Below are 19823 nucleotides of genomic sequence, written 5' to 3'. Positions count from 1 at the left end.
TTTTTGCCCCTCCGAAACTCTGCAGGGTCAAAATAAGCATCACCTCTCCCAAAAAGTTTTGCGTAAATGGCCGCCCTTCTTTGAGCAGTAGTGAGTTTTGGCCTCTCCACCCACAAACTCGTGACCTACGCGAGTTCCACTCCTGGCCTTTTCGTAGGTCCTTCCGCTGAGAGAGGGGACGCCGAACTGCCTCTAGAGCGCCCGTCGCCCGGCCATCCTCGACTCAGCCTCTTGACCCTCATTTGTGTCTGGAGTTTCACCCATCTCTGGTCTCTTGGGTTTTTCTTTTTGCCCCTCCAAAACTGCCCTGAGGGGCAGATCCCATGGGTTTGAAGGCAAGGCAACTTCTGGTGTTGCCTTGAGGTCCATTTTAGTCGCCTCCTACGACAATTAAGCATGGATAGTGTGGGTGAATTCAGGTTTTCAACACATTGTTCTGGTTTTCACTACGATGATCGACTCAAAGCTCCCCCAACCCACAGGGGCTAGTAGACCTAAAGTCTATAGTTTCTCATCACAGTTTACAACAAACTGTTGATGTTCAAATATATTATCACCAAGATGATACGCAATCACGAAATGATACACGTTGACTTGATACGGTTCACAGTTTGTATCAAGGAGCTTCCTTTCTCTACCACCTATGCCACCTAGAGTGGGGTAAACACATTCCTCTGCTGGCCTGCCGCTCAGTTCTCACTTCTCAGACACAGTTCTCGTCTAGCCTCTGTTGATATTGTTTGATAATATCAAGATTTACATCCCGGTTTATCAAAATTAATATTGTTGATAGTTTTTTTGATTCTTGACTAGTTAATAGAGATAGTCGTGAACTCTGCGTAGATTTTCTAATATGTTGAATTAGATCTAATCCTTCATAACTAAACATTTTTGTTTGTTTTATCACGTTAAAACCTGAAACGGTACCCAAAAAAATCCGTTACAGGTAATTCTAACCAAACTTTCCCAACGTGTCTGCTGGTATCTCGTGTTTTGAGCTATTTTTGGTGTAATCTTGGTGTCTTTTTGAGTAATTTTCGGGGCAAAAATGAGTGGAAAACTGTGGTTCTTTGTAATTTTTGTGACATTTGTCGTGGTGCAAGATAGTAAGGCGGCGTTGGAGAAATATTGCTCGGAAAATCGAATCAGAACACTTGGAAATTTACTGGAATTTGCAAAAGAACTGAGTTCGGCTGAGTATGCTGTATCAAATATGACCACTAAAGCGTTGTATTGCTGTGCCAAAGGATATCGGAGTATCGAATGGTGAGTTTTGTATTTATTTTTTGGTTTGGAAACATTTTCTTTTCCCCAATTTTTATCGTTTTCTAAAATGTCAATTATCAAGTGTCATTGTCAATAGCCTCTATCTTCCTGTTTGGTCAATACTTTTGTCTTCTCAATTCACTGCTTTAGTGCCGGTTGCAAAAATCTGGTTAAATTTTAACCGTGATCAATTTCATGAGAACCAATCAAAGAAGCCTTTTAGAGAAGACGGCTTCTCTGATTTGTACCTGTGAAATTAATCACGGTTAAAATTCAACCGGTTTTGTGCAACTGGCACAGAGTAAGAGAGTGAGCAGGATAAGATTAGAGAATTTAACTCATTATTCATGTAGGTTGCAATATTTTCTGGATTATACTCCAATTCACTACCGTATATAATGACAATGAAGCTAATTATTAAATGAGTATTTTTCACAATATATAAGAATTTATTGGTGAGAATATTAAGATTGAATACAATTTTAATTTTGATAATATAATGAGTAGGCTAATGTAATGTTATTGTTAAAATAATGTTACCGGTACTTATATATCGAGTAATGTAACTAGATAAATCGGCGGTGTTTCAACTATATTGTCGATTCTTGGGAATGGTTATAATAGAATATTCTTATTATTAACACACAATCAGGAGAAGAATGAAGCAAGAGAGAAAAAAGTGATTCAAATTCCTTTATTTCTGTGTTTATTGAAACAAAATTCAACTCACGTTCTAGTCTGAAAAATGATTAACAGCAATATACTGCAATACGATGATGAATCATGATTCCCTGTAGACTGAAGAGTTTAACAATAATGAAAACACAAATTTAAATTGTCAACCACTTTTTATTATTATAAAACTAATATATACAGAACCTGGTTTCGTAGAAGATGTGGCTGGTAAAGCATATAATAAAGTATTATATTATAATACTGGAAAAGTATGAGGCTGGAAAGTACCGTATAGGCTATATTATAATATTTTATAATAATAAAAAGTGTTTGACAATTAAAAATTGTGTTTTCATTATGGAAAAGTACCACAACATCACTCACAACTCAACTGTAAAGTTTTACAATAATATTGAGCAAAGATAGGTGATAAAATATGCGAAAATTAAGGTATTTTTATTACTGTAGGCCTAATGTTACACATGAAACGTTGAAGTTTGGACCTCTTTAGCTGTCCATTCTCAAAGAGAGAGAGAGAGATGAGATTAGTGCTCTTTATTATGTAAGTCACAATATTTTCTGACTTATACACTAATTCGCTTTGATGACAGTCTAGCTGATTATTCAACAAATTTTACAAAGTATGAAAAATTGATGAATCAGAATAAAGATTTAATGCAATTCTAATAAGGATGATATAATATTGTAATGTGACTACATAAATCGGCGGTGTTTCAACAGATTGTTGACTTCTTTGAAAAGGATATTATAAAATAATGTCCTTTCCGTTAACAAACAACTAGAAGAAAGATGAAGCGTGAGAGAGAGAAAAAGATTAATTTATTGAGTGCTCAACTTAATATGCAGAGAGAGAGAGAGAATTGAATTGAATAATTGCCTTTATTGAGGGCGGAGTTAGGACTAAATGTCATCTCTGCCACACGACCCTAAAGAGAGAGCGTGTGTGTGTGATAGAGAGATTAATTGATTGAGTGCTCAACTTGATATGCAGAGAGAAAAAGAGAATAGAATAATTGCCTCTGTTGAGGGTGGAGTTAGGACTCTAGGTCCTCTCTGCCACACAACCCTAAAGAGATAGTGTGTGAGAGAGAGTGATTGATTATTTTATTTATGTAGATTACAATATATACTGGCTTATACACTTTTATACAATACAGCAACATTATAGATGAATTTACATAATATAGACTAAGTAAATAATTATTGAACTGTATATGATATGAAAAAGCCATTTGGAATAACAATATTGTATTGCATCTACATAAATTGGCGGAGCTTTGGACATATCAATGTCCATTCTTTGGAAAGAATATTCAAAATATCCTTCCCACTAACTCTCTACCAAACTGTGAGTTATCTCTACCAAGTGAGAGAGTTGACAGAAATACAAAGATAGAAGGTGTGGTAAGAGAAAACATGATTCACAAAAATTACCAAAATCAGTTAATTACCAATATTCAGTGGGGTCCTTTTCCTCAAAACCGGTGAGAATTCATTGTTCCCAACGCTATAGAAACGGAATTCATATTGTCTTTACTACTGTTTAGAACTGTTTTTCCAAGTATAACGTTGTTGAGTGACACCTCCATGTTATTCTGTTCTATGGTCAAACAATACAATATATTGTCCAGAGACAATACCATTTACAATATTGTCTAGAGACAATACAACTAACGTCACCTTTCAGCTATAATGGGCCACCCTTTCAGAGACTATATGAATAGCTTGAATAGGAATGGGATATTCATCTATGGTTCTAGGAAGGTCTACTGTCCGGTAGGTTTTCAGGAATATCCAGTTTCAACTGTTGTTAACTGGTTTTAACTGTTTTCGACTGAAGTTCCAGTGTGGAGTATTTTTGGTGTTTATCTGAATATCGCGTGGGTGATTCTTGATTTTTAACTAATAGTTAACAACTATCAGTTAGTTTAGTATGAAATATTTGGAGTTGAAGACTAGAATTTCACGACGATTTTATTAATTTATTTATCACAGTGTGTACAAATACTTAACATGAGGAAAGGCACAACAGGCTCATGCCCAAAACTGTCCCATTTCACATTTATACTATACTGTCCAAATCAAAATGTTGGTTATGTCACTTTCACTTTTCAAAATACAATTTACACTCTTCAATACTCAGATTTTGGATTATTTATTTATGTAATTTATACTATTTAATAAAGGAAGGAATTGGTTTATACATGTAAAGGATATCAGACATGTAACGTCTGAACTACTGGACTGATAAACTTGAAATTTTGCATATAGATGTTCAATTTACCGAGGATGGTTATAGGGCTGATTTCATTTCTTCAAGTTTTCAGTTTGTCAAGTTTTTAATTAGACCCTTGCGGAGCACGGGTTACCTGCTGGTGCTTGAATAAGAAAGAGTATTGTACTTGCTACAGTTTTTAAAAAAAAGCTTTGAATGATTGAGGTTTTCGAGTTTTCATGAGAAAATATTTTATATAATATTTGAATCAATATAATATTGAATTCTATAGTCTCTGGTCACAGCATTTCAGCACTATAATGAGGTCCACGTTATAATGGCAGTGTAGAAAGATAGGAGGACAACGTTGCCGATCCTCTTTCCTGTCAATGCCTTCTATAGACGGTAGCTGATACAGGTTTATTGATGTAATATTAACTGTTCATTCTCGTTTAAAATAATCAATTAATATCGGGGCACCGAGCTTCGCTCGTTATTTTTATTTATTGATAAACAGAACACAATTCTCTAAAATGATCGTGTTTATATTTCACAGCTGGCTATTATGTCATCTTATGAATTTCGGGAATGCGATATTTTGATTTTTCACTCACTTTTTTACTATCCACAGCTGTTTCAGCCAAGGATGAATTATCCTTTTAATGTCGTTCAGCGAGTTTTCCCAAGGATGAGACCTAGAGAAATCGAATCTTTATATCATAAACCTACTATGTTCCAAATTTCGTGAAAATCTTTAGAGCCGTTTTCGAGATCCGTTAAACATAAATAACTAGATATATAAATACAGGAATTGCTCGCTTAATATAATAGGATATTTTATTAAGCAAAAAATTATATTTTTAAATAATTTCATATTGATTTTTCATAATTAAGATTATATTATTTTGTTAATTGATTATTAATTCTTCATTGTTAAAAGACGATCTGGCAACAGAGCAATGCGGGAAAGAGAAAGCGCTATGTGCTTTGTTGAATGATAGGCAAGGATAGCAATACTATTGCTAATTAAACACTGCTATTATAACGTGGACCTCACTATAGTCAAATCAAAGTCTAATATAGAAGCTTAGATTCAGGTTTATTTATATGCTAGAAGGTGATAATGAAAGACTATTCAGTCTTCCAAATGATGAGAGATATTATTTATTATCTTCTGACTTCCATTGTTTACGCTTCAGATTATGATAAGAAATCTTATTTTTCCAATTTTATTCATCTCTTTGTTGACTTCTAGTGTTTATGATTCGGAAGAAAATAAGAAATATCATTTTCCAATTCCATTCAGTTGGTTTTGTTGACTTTCAGTGTTAACGATTTATAGATGAAGTAAGTGAGGACTGTTGTATAGTCCAGATTTTATTTGGAAACGGGATTTTATCGTCTGTTTCGTATCATTAGTGAAGGAATGTAGCTGTAATCACTTAGCTGTCAATATAATTAGGGGCCGAAAACTATAGTAACTATTGACAATATATAGTTATTATCTATATTATAATAAAGGAAAGAACTGGCTTATACACGTACGGGATAGGAGAAATATGTTTGACGCATCATCACGTCTCAACTACTCAACTGATTAACTTGAAATTTTGCATTTTGATTCCTAATTTACCCAGGATGGTTATAGGCCTATTTTCATTCTTCAAGATTTCATTACGTCAAGTTTTAAAATAGACCCTTGCGAGGCTCGGGTTACCTGCTAGTAGTAAATATTATAATAGTATATAATATTGAATATAGTCAACTGTTTACTAAGGATCTGTGACTAAATTGTAGATATCTATAGCCATAGAGAAACAATAGCTTGAGTAGATATCCCATGGTATAGGGCGTTTATGTCGCAACTTTTACTGTTATCTCAAGCCGATAGTCCACGTATTTCTTTCCCAAAAAGCTGTGTGACTCTAATAGTCTCTCATATTGTGCCGTTTATACACTCTTACCCGGTCATACAGTAAAAATCGACAGTTATCGGCTTGAGATAACAGTAAAAGTTGCGACATGAATGCCCTATACCATGGGATATCTACTTACGCTATTGTTTCTCTATGCTATAGCTAATAATTATGTGAGTGAACATTGATTGTCAGTTGCAGATATGACTTTATTTCAATGTGATTTGTATTCAAGTTTTAACACTATAGTGAGGTCCACGTTATAATGGCAGTATTTGATTAAGATTGGTGTTGCTATCCTTGTCTATCATTCGACAAAGCAGATAGCGTTATCCTTTTCTAGATCCGCAACGAAACTGGTTTTTATAACAATGTAGGAATTGCAATTTCAGGTATAGAGATGTTTTATTTCATCATTGGAAAGTATATTTTATTGGCGAATAAGATGTAATTGATCATCTAAAACAAGAATGAATACTCAAATCATCAAAAAGGATAAAGGTGTGAGTCAATTTCACTGGCCAATGAAGTCGGTTTCAATGGTTGTTCAAAAAAAAATGTGTTGTTATTAGAACAGAGTAGAATATTTATTTAGTTCAACAAAAATATAGATTTATCCATACAGTTGAAGAACTTCAAGTTGGTACAGTCATTATAAATCATTACAATCGTAACATGCTAAATTTTTAGTTCATTGATAAAATATTTCAAAGGTTCCAGTCGCACAAACCAACCCACAAACGGACAATGAATTGAGCCTTAAATCAAATGTAAGACCTCGCTAAATTCACTACTCGTTCAAAATGAGTCTTAAAGCCTGTTGCACAAAAGCCGGTTTACTTTTAACCGTGATTAATTTCACGAGAACCAATCAGAGAATGTTTTTTTGAAAAGGCGGCTTCTCTGATTGGTTCTCGAGGAATTAATCACAGTTAAAATTTAACGGGCTTTTATGCAACCGGAACTTACACTGGATAATATTTTAGGCTCTCCAGAATTCAGGATGGTTTCTGTAGAATCATTTTATTTTCACAGAGAAATAATTGCAATTGAAGATAATATAGCCAAAATTTAAAATATTGAGTTCCCAACAGTGGAAAATATGTTTTGCTCGTCAGAATGTGGAATCATTCATCTGTTGAATCATTTCATATTCAGAGGGAAATAATTGAAATTGTAGATACTGCCAAAAAGCTATGATTAGGATTGCTATCATCTGTAATTTACAGAGGAAATTGGAGATCTGCCTCGTTCCATCCTTCTAATTTGATTGGCCTTGGAATTAATTTGTCGGGAAATCCACCACTCCTATTATATATGTAGAATTTTGAAAAATATCCAGAAAGATCCAATATCCAGTGACGTTCTATCCTAATTTTCATTCATACATGTTGAAGAATAGACTATAGTGAGGTCCACGTTATAATGGCAGTGGAGAAAGATAGGAGAACAACGTTGCTGAACCTCTGTCTTGTACAGATGGTAGCAGATACAGGTTTATTGATGTTATATTAACTGTTCATTCTCGTTAAAAATAATCAATTATATTTTATCAAGCAAGAAATTATAATTTTATAATGAATTTTCATAACTAAGATGAAATATTAATGTTAATTATTAATTCTACATTGTTGAAAGACGATCTGGCAACAGTGCAAAGCGAGAAAGAGATAGCGCTATGGTAGTGGAAAAAGATAGGAGAACAACGTTGCCGAACCTCTGTCTTGTATAGATGGTAGCAGATACAGGTTATTGATGTAATATTAACTGTTCATTCTTGTTTAAAATTGTCAAATATATTATATTTTTCAATAATTTAATAATGAATTTTCATAATTAAGATGAAATATTAATTTGTCAATTAATTCTACATTGTTAAAAGACGATCTGGAAACAGAGCAAAACGAGAAAGAGATAGCGCTATCCGCTTTGTTGAATGATAGACAAGGATAGCAATACCATTGCTAATCAAACACTGCTATTATAACGTGGACCACACTATAGAATAAATCTCTATGATAGAATGGAATCGAATAGTTTGATTTAGAGTGTATTATGATTGGAGAGTTAACAGATTAATCTCCAACAGAAAGTAAGTAGGAGAAAGAGATTGATTGATTGAGTACTTTATTTATGTAGATTACAATATATACTGGCTTATACACTTATATACAATAGCTTACAATACAGCAAAATTATGGATGAATTTACAAAATATAAATTAAGAAAATAATTATTGAGCTATATATACAGTAATATGAAAAAAAAACAATTTGTAATAACTATAGATAAAATAGATAATATTGTTATGCATCTACATAAATTGGCGGAGCTTTGGAAATATCAATCTCCATTCTTTGGAAAGAATATTCGAAGTATTCTTCCCACTAACTCTCTACCAAAAGAGAGTAGGAGAGACACAGTAAGTAGGAGAAAGAGAAACATAGGGAGAAATTTTGATATTTTCTTCTCAACTGAAAACTAAAAATCCCACGTTCTATATTCATTCAAGAGTCCTCCCACCATTGTTTAATCCACATATAAATTTACAGTAAGATTCACTTTAAACTGACAGAATTCCGCCCATATAAAACATCAATGCTGTCCATTCCACCAATGGTGACAGTAGTGAATCTCAGGATATTATTAGTGAGGTCCACGTTATAATGGCAGTATTTGATCAACATTGGTGTTGCTATCCTTGTCTATCATTAACAAACCAGATAGCGCTATCCCTTTCTAGCTCCTCAACCTTGTCAGATAGTTCCTTAACAATTTAGAAATATGATTAACAATATATTTAATCTCAATCATGAAAATCCGTGATTTAATAACTGAAAAATCCTTTTTTTATGAATAAAATATAATTGTTGATTATTGTAAAGAATGGACAGTTTATATTACACCAGATATACCGGTATCAGCTATCCTCCATTGAAGGCATTGACAAGACAGAGGTTCGGCAACGTTTTTCTCCTATCTTTCTCCACTACCATTATAACGTGGACCTCAGTATAGAATAAAATCCCCCCCTCACACTCTCTCTCACTCTCTCTCTCTCTCTCTCTATTCTATGCAAATGTATCTATGCTATCTTTGTATTCTTATGTAAAATTTTCCTTATTACTTTCCTTGCCCTACTACCATAGGTAAGGAAAGTATTGCTTTCGAAAAAAAATTAAGGTACCCTAATTTCAAGTTTTCTATATGTTTCAAGGTCCCCTGAGTCCAAAAACATGATTTATGGGTGTTGGTCTGTGTGTGTGTGTATGTATGTGAACACGATAACTCCATTCCTAATCAACCGTTTGACTTGAAATTTTAAACTTAAGGTCCTTATACCATGAGGATCCCACAATATAAATTCAATAAAAATGAATTCAAAATGGCGGATAATCACTAAAAAACCATGTTTTTCACGGTTTTCTCGAAAACGGCTCTAACGATTTTCTTCAAATTTATACCATGGATAGCTATTTATGAGCCCTATCAACTGACATGAGTCTCATTTCTTGGAAAATTGCAGGAGCTCCGTAATATTCTTGAGAAAAATTGCGGATAATCACTAAAAAATCATGTTATTCACGATTTTCTCGAAAACGGCTCTAACGATTTTCTTCAAATTTATACCATGGATAGCTATTTATTTTGGGAAAATTGCAGGAGATCCGTTATATTCTTGAGAAAAATGGCGGATAATTACTAAAAAACCATGTTTTTCACGATTTTCTCAAAAATAACTTGACCGATTTTTTTCAAATTCATACCCTGTATAGTCATTTATCAGCTCTATCAACTGGCATGAGTCTCCGTTCTGGGAAACTGATGGGGGGTCCACCCCATCCTTGAGAAATGGACTTAGTAACCTCCTTCTCGTGCATGAGGTATGTAGGTAGCGCAGTTCATAAAAAGAACACATAGTCGAGATATTTCATCTGTAGAACAGCATTTTTGACGACTTTGAAAAAATCACGACTAAAATAATTGAATTTCACAATTTACACAAAGGAAAAAGCACTCTGAAAACATTTATATATACACATATAAAGAAGTCTGATCGTAGATTCAAATATGAGCAAGGAAAGTTGTGTGAGTGTACCACACCAGATTTTTTTGTAAAGGGTTGTGTGGCAGAGAGGACCAGGAGTCCTAACTCCGCCCTAATAAAGGCATATAATCAATCAATCAGTCTCTCTTTCTCTCTCTGTCAACTTATATGATTCATAATTCAATTGATACTCCTTCAACAATGTCAATTTTTCTACGATTCTCCATTTTTTTCAATAACAAAGAAAGATTTTATTCAAGTTCTGACATGAAGATGAGGATGCTGATCTATGGCAATTTTTCAGACTGTGGGAGTGATCTTTCGATATTTTCTAAAAATATACATTTAAACCAGATTCATCCGATAAATTTTCTCACAAATCTAGCCTAAGTATGACATCAGAACGGTTGGCGGCTTGTGAAAATTTATCATTCTCATTTATTTCACAATTTTTTTTGCGACTCTATTATGGAAAATGCTGATTAATTACTTTTGCGGCTATTGTTTTTCACGGTCTCAAATAGATTGATTATTGTTTTATTGTGTTTACATCAGGGGAAAATACAATTGCAAGAGTTGGGCAAATTTTGTAAAATATTTGAAAATGGACTGGGAGTATGGGAGTTTTAACACCTTGCAGCACCTTATTTGAAGTTTATTAAGTTTCATATTTGGTTATGGTGTTGGATTATTAGTTTTTGCTACTAGTCATCCACAAAAAGTATTCCTTTTTTGTAGATTTTATTTCGCCAAAATACAAGATACATAAGACAAAAATGTAAATTATAATAAATTGGATGGAGAATTACACATATCTTTGTAATCAAATTGAACTACTGTATATAGTGGGGTCCGCGTTATATTCTATTCTCACTGGTTATAATTGCAGTGAGGAAAGGTAAGAGACCAGCGTTGCCGATTGTCTGCTTTGCCACTGCCTTGTGTAGAGGATAGCTGATACTGATTCTCTGCCTTGCCTTGCCTACAGGATAGTTGAGGATTGCCTTGCCAACTGTAGAGGATAGTTGATACCGAAATATCTGATGTAATATTAACTGTTATTCTTGTTTGAAATGATCAATTATTGACCGAGCGAAGTGAGGTCTAAGATTCAAGTCGACGGTTTGGCATTTCTCTTAATGTTTATATGTTGCGCATTTACGGCGAAACATGGTAATAGATTTTCATGAAATTTGACAGGTATATTCCTTTTTTAATTGCGCGTCGACGTATATACCAGGTTTTTGGAAATTTTGCATTTCAAGGGTAATATAAAAGGAAAAAGGAGCCTCCTTCATACGCCAATATTAGAGTAAAAATCAGACTATAGAATTATTTATCATAAATCAGCTGACAAGTGATTGCACAGATGTGTGGAGAAGCCAGTCTATTGCTGTATTTCCATAAGGTCTATAGTTTCAATCAGGTACTTGTGGAATACTGCGTGAGGTCTACTGTTCACAGAACTACTAGTATTTTAATCGTCAAGAAAATGAATTTTTCAATGATTAAAAGATAATGAATTTTCATTGTGATTGAGTTAAAATTATTTGTTATTATATTTGTTCATTGTTAGAAAAAGATCTGGGAACGTTGTGGAACTAGAGGAGGATAGCAATATGTGCTTTGTCGAATGATAGACAAGGATAGCAACACCAATGTTAATCAAATACTGCTATTATAATGTGGGATTCAATATAGTGTATTCCAACTCCAACTAAATGGGAAAAGGTTTTAGACAAAGATAAAGTTGATACTAACATCTATAACTTTATAAACTTTATCTGCCTTCACTGTCAACATGGTGACGTTAATAGTATAAACTGAGTACTAGTGTGAGTGTTTTAATTTACAGGAAAGTTTTTTTTTTTTTTAAAGTTTTCTTTTTTTTAAAAAAGAAAGTTGTTGTAGACATGAGGAAATGAAACTCAATTCGTCTGAAACTGATTGCCAATTAATTACGACAAACATGTTTTCGGAAAACAGGATAAAACTGTCATCTGCCATTGTTCCCCAAACAATATTCGTTCAGTTTTCCTTATTGGATGTTAGAGATAGTTGACAATCTCTGTCCTTGTTTAACCTGAGGTCTGGTAGTCTATTGATTAGATATTTAGATTTAGCTTGTCTCCTATGAATTTACTGTGTCAGATGCCTCATATTATTATTTACAATATAAATAATCCAAATTAAATTCTCCATCCAATTTATTTTAATATTATTGAAACTTTCGGATTGTTTAGTGTTATTTCCGGCTCTTATCAACCCTTCGAAATTCAAAATTCATCAGTCATATCTCGAATACGTAATCTCTGAGTGTTAATCTTTGGTGAAAACAGAAATTTTAAACTTAACCTCACTTTGGACTATTTATGTGCCAAAATCAAGGAATTGAAGAAGTTTTGGGCAATTGCCTGTTTCTCTTTCCAAATATCGTGTTTGTGACTGTTCTAATAAATAAATAAATAAATAAATATTGTGGGATTCATCGTAGGCTTAGATCATCTGTTGGTTTAAAAACCAGAAATGAAACATTGTAATAATAAATAAATTTTATTGTTTAATATCGGAGACCGAGCTTCGCTCTGGAGTACAAAAGCATAAAAAATTTATTACGAAAGAAGAAATTATAATAACATTCATACAGAAATGTTCTATCTAATCACAGTGAATTAAGATTTTCCCAGAGGAATGCAAAAATTTCCCTCACAAAGGCCCGGTTGCACAAAAGCCGATTAAATTTTAATCCTAAATAATTTCATGTGAACCAAATCAGAGAAGACCATTTCAAAAAGATGGTTTTTCTGGAATTTATCAGGATTAAAAATAACCCGGCTTTTTCGCAACCGGCATAAAGTATCTGATTGAATGATTAAGAAAGTTCAACAGATGAGTCATAATTTTAAGAAAACAAAGATATTGTCAAATTTCACTAAAAAAATTACAAAAAAATTTACTTTAAAATTTTACTTTAAAATTTAAAATTACTTTTAAAATTTTACATAAAAAATTTTACTTGTTAGTGAAATTTGACAATATCTTTGTTTTCTTATTATGGAGAGATTTCACAACATCACCATAAATTCTACTAATTTTATTAAATAGTCATAATTTTGACACAGTCCCACACACACTGAACTCGCTCACTCACTTCCATCATCAACAGACGACGAAATAATTATTATCAGCTGTTTTTGTAAAAATAAATTAACCTTTTCATGTCCTTCAGCGAGTTTTCCCAGGGATGAGACATAGTGCAATCGAACTTTTATATTATAATTCTACTATGTTCTGAATTTCGTGAGAATCGTTAGAGCCGTTTTCGAGATTCGTTATAATACAAACATATAAACATCTAATCATATAAACAGAAATTGCTCGTTTAATAGTATAGGATTGACGATTCCCCGATCCCATGACAGTGAGGAAGACATCGGAAGTAACAAAGTAACAAAGCAGATATAATTATGCTCATACCAACGAGTTGAGTTGAAAACAATCAATACATTACATGATTTATTTATTTATTTATTTACACACAAAATAACACAAAAACATACAAAATAAATGATATCACATTACTGTAAAGTCTTAAAATCGTGAACATTGTAATAAAGCGACCATACTTTCATGCAATCGTAGTTTAGCTTTCTGTATTGTAATAGATCACACACGTTGACTCATTCACTGGGACCTTTGTTAGCTACATTCATTCATTCATTAATTCCAAGTCATTGTCATAGAAGCTAATTCATTCGAACGTCATTCATTGAGTACTAGGAAAAACTAGTTTCTAGAATTTCGGGTAACACGGAATTTGGTGACAATAGAGTACAGTAATTTTTGTGAGACCGGTCACCTCCCTCACACATGCAACTCATTCATGGAATTCTAGGCATGAATAGACTTGATGAGTCCCTCTACTGCTGCTTCTCTATGCTTCTTCTTCTTCTCCCTCTCCTTCTTCTTCTACTTCTCCTTCGTCTTCTTCTTCTTCTTCTTCTACTTCTCCTTCGTCTTCTTCTTCTTCTTCTTCTTCTTCTTCTTCTTCTTCTCTTCTTCTTCTTCTTCTTCTTCTTCTTCTTCTTCTACTTCTCCTTCGTCTTCTTCCTCTACTTCTTTCTCCTTCTTCCTTTCTTATAATATCTTGTTAATTCGATTATGTTTTGCAATGATGTTTAGTGCAATTTATTCTCATCTAGAGTTTATCTCACGTTGTGAAACTAATAGAATATTGAAAATTCCAATTGTAGAGGTGATGGGGAGATTGTTGTGTGGGTGTACTGTACTACTAAACCAGGGAGGATTCTCCCTGCAGGACAAAAGCTCTCAGTTGTGGAAGTTTCCTAAACTCAACCTTAGAATAGCCTACGCCCTACATGAATGGAATGAAGGTAACAACAACAGCATAATGAAACCTGTAAATTTCCAAGGGTGACAGGTAGAACAAAGGATAAAGGAAGCGCCAGGAGACGAATGAGAGAGAAGAAGAAGAATAGGCGAGGAGAAGGAAGAAGATGTAGTAGAAGAAGGAGAGGAAGACGAAGAATAAGTAGAAGACGAAGAACAAGCACTAGAAGAAGAAGAGGAAGAAGACGAAGGAGAAGTAGAAGAAGAAAATGAAGAAGATGATGAACTAGAAGAAGAACAACAAGAACAAGCAGTAGTAGAAGAATTAGAAGAAGTGGAAGAACAAGAAGAAGAAGAAGAAAAAGTAGCAGAAGGAGTAAGGTGTATGAGAAGACAAAAACAGAATTTTACGAATAAGAAGAAGAAGACAAGAGGAGGAGGAGGAGGAGAAGGTGAAGAGAAGAAGGGGAAGAAAATTATGATGATGAGAATGGTGAAGAAAAAAAAAACAAAAACAAGCATTAGTCGTAGAAGAGAGAGAATTAGAAGAAGGCGAGGAAGAAGGAAAATAATTATTATTTAACGAAAATCCTAAATAAATGCTGCAAAACACCCCGAAGACTTCTGCTACTGCAGACATTGACAACAGGGTTTACAGCTAGATGGAAATTCGATGAGAACTACTATCCAAAAATTAGTTGCCAGCCCGGGAATCGAACCCGGTACCTCCCAATTGCCAGTCAGGAATGCTTACCCTTACACGGATAGCAGCGCTCATTTTATACGAAGCCATAGCGGCCAACCAGTTAAAGATGGAATTAAATAGAGAATGCATTTATTCAAATGCTAATTAATATAATAATTATTATTTAACGAAAATCCTAAATAAATGCTGCAAATCACCCCGAAGACTTCTGCTACTGCAGACATTGACAACAGGGTTAACAGCTAGATGGGAATTCGATGAGAACTACTATCCAAAAATTAGTTGCCAGCCCGGGAATCGAACCCGGTACATCCCAATTGCCAGTCAGGAATGCTTACCCTTACACCAAACTGACAATCTCTGGTTAGCAGTGCTCATTTTATACGAAGCCATAGCGGCCAACCAGTTACAGATGGAATTAAATAGAGAATGCATTTATTAAAATGCTAATTAATATAATAATTATTATTTAACGAAAATCCTAAATAAATGCTGCAAATTATAAATCTTTCGTTAAATAATAATTATTATATTAATTAGCATTTGAATAAATGCATTCTCTATTTAATTCCATCTGAAGATTGATTGATTGAGTACTTTATATATGTATATTACAATATATACTGGCTTATACACTTATATACAATAGCTTACAATACAGCAAAATTATAGATGAATTTACATAATATAGACTAAGAAAATAATTATTGAAAGTATATGATATGAAAAAGTAATTTGTAATATAATAACTATGGATAATTATATTGTTATGCATCTACATAAATTGGCTGAGCTTTGGACATATCAATGTCCATTCTTCGGAAAGAATATTAGAAATATCCTCCCCACTAACTCTCTACCAAATGAAGAAGGAGAAGGTGAGAGAGAATATGATGAAAAAGAAGTCGAAGAAGGAAAATATATAAAAGCAGAATAAGAAGTAGAAGAAGAGTAAAAAGAAGATGATGAACAAGGAGATGAACAACAACAAGAAGCAGTAGTAGAAGGAGGAGAGGAAACAAGAAGAAGAAGAAGGAATAGAGGCAGAATACGAAGAAGAAGGAGAAGAAGAACGAGAGTAGAGGTGGCGTTTAGTTTTGGTGACTTTTCACAATGCATGATTCACTATTGTCTTCTCCATTCATAGGTGGACACACATTCCCATGGAAACTTCTCAACCGGAACCAGTGTGATTCACTTGAAATTAGCAGTACAGGTTGAAGGGAAAGCCTGATGTTATATCTATACGGAATGCTGACTGGTTGACCATTGAACTAAATATAGTGAGGTCCACGTTATAATGGCAGTATTCGATTAACATTGGTGTTGCTATCCTTGTCTATCATTCGACAAAGCAGATAGCCCTATCCTTTTCTAGCTATGCAACTTTGCCAAAACGTTTTTCGACAATGTAGACATATTATTCATTAACAAAATTGTCAATCTCAATGTTATAAAGATCTATTACTTAATCATTGTAAAAAATATTTTCTTGCCGAGTAAAATATGATTGATCATTCAAGAATAATACCATTGGCCATTGGCCCATATGAATAGAACCAGAGCAAATGCTTATGAGCAAGAGCATGTAGCATAAGGTTTTGCTCATGAGCAAAAGCATTTGCTCATTTTTATATGAATAAGCTTTACCTTATGCTCCTGAACTCTGGAGCAAATGCTCACGTATTTTAAAGATTTTTCATCAGCTTTTGTAGCCTTACTTTGTTTTTATAGCTCACGGAAGCGCTAAATATGCAAGTAGGGGGCACCGCTTGTGTTTGCGTCGTCTGCTCTGTTTTCTATTTATGAATATAGTTTTAGTTGAGTTTAGAATTTTGAAATAATAGCGTGAAAAAATGTCATCACTATAATAATCTTCAGCATATTCTTATAATTTACAGATGGAATTAAATAGAGAATGCATTTATTCAAATGCTAATTAATATATAATTATTATTGTTGAACGAAAATCCCAAATAAATGCTGCAAATCACCCCGAAGACCTCTGCTACTGCAGACATTGACAACAGGGTTAACAGCTAGATGGAAATTCGATGAGAACTACTACCCAAAAAAAAAAATTCGGGGTGATTTGCAGCATTTATTTGGGATTCTCGTTCAATAATAATTATATTCTTATAATATCAATAGCCAGCCTTCTTATAATCGTCTACATTCTCATCTTCTTATGCCTATTCCCTATTTTGTGATGGCTATCTTGATATCAGGTATATATTTTGTATTTATTCTTTTGTAGGGATAATGGTGATATATATCATGGTTGAATCTAGAAAGAGTTTTATAGTTCTCAACTATTGGTTGTGATCGTATCTGGTATAGTTTCCTCTTCCTCATACGAATTAGTTGAGCCATTTTACTATGTGCAAAAGGTGATAAGCTGCTCTAGACTAGACTCACTTTTTTTGAAGCATTTGCTTCAAAAGTTGAGCAAATGCTCTAGTTTATTCATACAGTTTTGAGTATAAGCTTTTACTCTTGAGGAAATGCTCAAACTATTTTTTTTTGATGAGCATGAGCAAAAGGTTTTGCTCACGTTTATTCATAGAAAATGAAGCAAATGCTCCATATTTTAGAAGTATAAGCAAATGCTCAACTTTATTCATATGGCCCAATATTACATCAGATGTGCTGGTATCAGCTGTGATCTTTTGAAGGCATTGGCAAGGCAGAGAAACGGTAACACTGTTCCACGGTATCTTTCTCCACTGCCATTATAATGTGGACCTCAAGAATGCTGTCTGAAGTGAATGTAGGAGGCAGAAGAAGATTGAGTCCAGAGATGCGTGAGGTTCGTTCTTGGAACTCTATTTTTGAAATCGGTTTCGTTTCTCAGTATAGAATGAATAGAGAAGGATAAAGGATATCAAGAGAAGGACTACGGAAGAATAAAGGATTCAGTCATTGGACACTTTGCTGGTAATTTGAGTCTTTGAAAGCCAATCAGCTGGTAAACTGTGTTTCTTGGTATTGGAGAAATTGTGTGGTCGTTTCCTTCACACTTGACGACAGACTGAAAACTCGATCTACTGACAAATTGTACTAGTAGCTCTGTGAACAGTAGACCTCTCGCAGTATTCTCATCCACAAGTACCTGATTGAAACTATAGACCTTATGGAAATACAGCAATAGACTGGCTTCTCCACACATCTGTGTAATCACTTGTCAGCTGATTTATGATGAATAATTCTATAGTCTGATTATTACTCTAATATTGGCGTATGAAGGAGGCTTCTTTTTCCTTTTATATTATCTTTGAAATTCAAAATTTCCAAAAACCTTGTATATACGTCGACGCGCAATTAAAAAGGAACATACCTGTCAAATTTCATGAAAATCTATTACCGCGTATCGCCGTAAATGCGCTACATAATAAACATTTAAACTTTTGAACATTTAAACATCAAGAGAAATGCCAAACCGTCGACTTGAATCTTAGACCTCACTTCGCTCGGTCAATGATACCCGTAGGATTTATTATAGATTGTCTCTTATAATATTTTTAATGAGTGAATGCTAACTTCCAGTACCAGATCATTATCGTGAAGTATTGTCAACCGTGTAGTGAAATTATCTCTATCTCTTTTTTAACTTTGCCTTTGTAATTTGAGTGTTTTTGGACGCTAATCAGCTGGTAAACTGTTCTTGGCATTGGAGAAATTGTGTGGACGACTCTTTGACACTTTACAGACTGAAAACTTGTATGATATCTGTAGGATTTATTATAGATCGTCTCTTTAAATGTTTATATGTTGCGCATTTACGGCGAAACGCGGTGATAGATTTTCATTAAATTTGACAGGTATGTTCCTTTTTTAATTGCGCGTCGACGTATATACAAGGTTTTTGGAAATTTTGCATTTCAAGGATAATATAAAAGGAAAAAGGAGCCTCCTTCATACGCCAATATTAGAGTAAAAATCAGACTATAGAATTATTAATCATAAATCAGCTGACAAGTGATTACACAGATGGGTGGAGAAGCCAGTCTATAGCTGCGTACATATATTCGCGCTTCCAACCCGCACCGAGCACGCTCCTCTCTCGTACCGCCCTCGTACCACCATCGAACTACAGTCGCTCCGCCCACGCACCCATCATGAACGTTACGGAAGATGTTAGATCTTCTCGCGTTCCCCGGTCGAACCACTGTTGCTCGCCGGTCGATCATCAATCGCTCTGCTGGAGTGACGTTCGGTTGCGGAGCAGAGCGAAAGTCTGTACGCACCTTATTGCTGTATTTCCGTAAGGTCTATAGTTTCAATCAGGTACTTGTGGATGAGAGGTCTACTGCGTGAGGTCTACTGTTCACAGAACAACTAGTTATTGAGTGAATGCTAATTTCCAGTACCGGATCATTATCGTAAAATATTGTCAACCGTGTAGTGAAATTATCTCTATCTCTTTTTTAACTTTGCCTTTGTATTTCACTATCTCTTTTATCTATAAATCGCACACGTTGAAGGTCTTGAATTAAAGGTTACTCTCATTAATCATTTGACAAATTACAGTATTGTTCCAGTAGTTTCTTGTACTATCAAGAGATATAGTTCTGTTAATGAGATGGAATACTGTGCCACTGTATAATCACAATAGCTCATTAATCC

At 34.1% G+C, this 19823-nt stretch overlaps 1 protein-coding gene across 2 annotated transcripts in view; it reads left to right on the top strand.

Annotated features, from left to right (window-relative positions):
* Nucleotides 1–691: 691 nt before the first annotated feature.
* Nucleotides 692–19823, top strand: part of LOC111046129 (interleukin-1 receptor accessory protein-like 1-B) — a 66508-nt gene continuing 47376 nt past the window's right edge. The window contains exon 1 of one of the 2 annotated variants that reach the window (XR_005572733.1): nucleotides 692–1266. Coding sequence is in view for 1 of the 2 variants with exons in the window: in XM_039439634.1 (XP_039295568.1) it covers nucleotides 1049–1266 (218 nt within the window). In the remaining variant the exon portion in view is untranslated. The remainder of the gene's footprint in view (nucleotides 1267–19823) is intronic. The other variant, XM_039439634.1, reaches the window with a different exon arrangement.

This window comes from Nilaparvata lugens, chromosome 13 (assembly GCF_014356525.2).
Source record: "Nilaparvata lugens isolate BPH chromosome 13, ASM1435652v1, whole genome shotgun sequence".
Taxonomy (NCBI): domain Eukaryota; kingdom Metazoa; phylum Arthropoda; class Insecta; order Hemiptera; family Delphacidae; genus Nilaparvata; species Nilaparvata lugens.
Note: the sequence above shows the minus strand (reverse complement) of the source record. Positions and strands in the feature narration are given on the sequence as shown.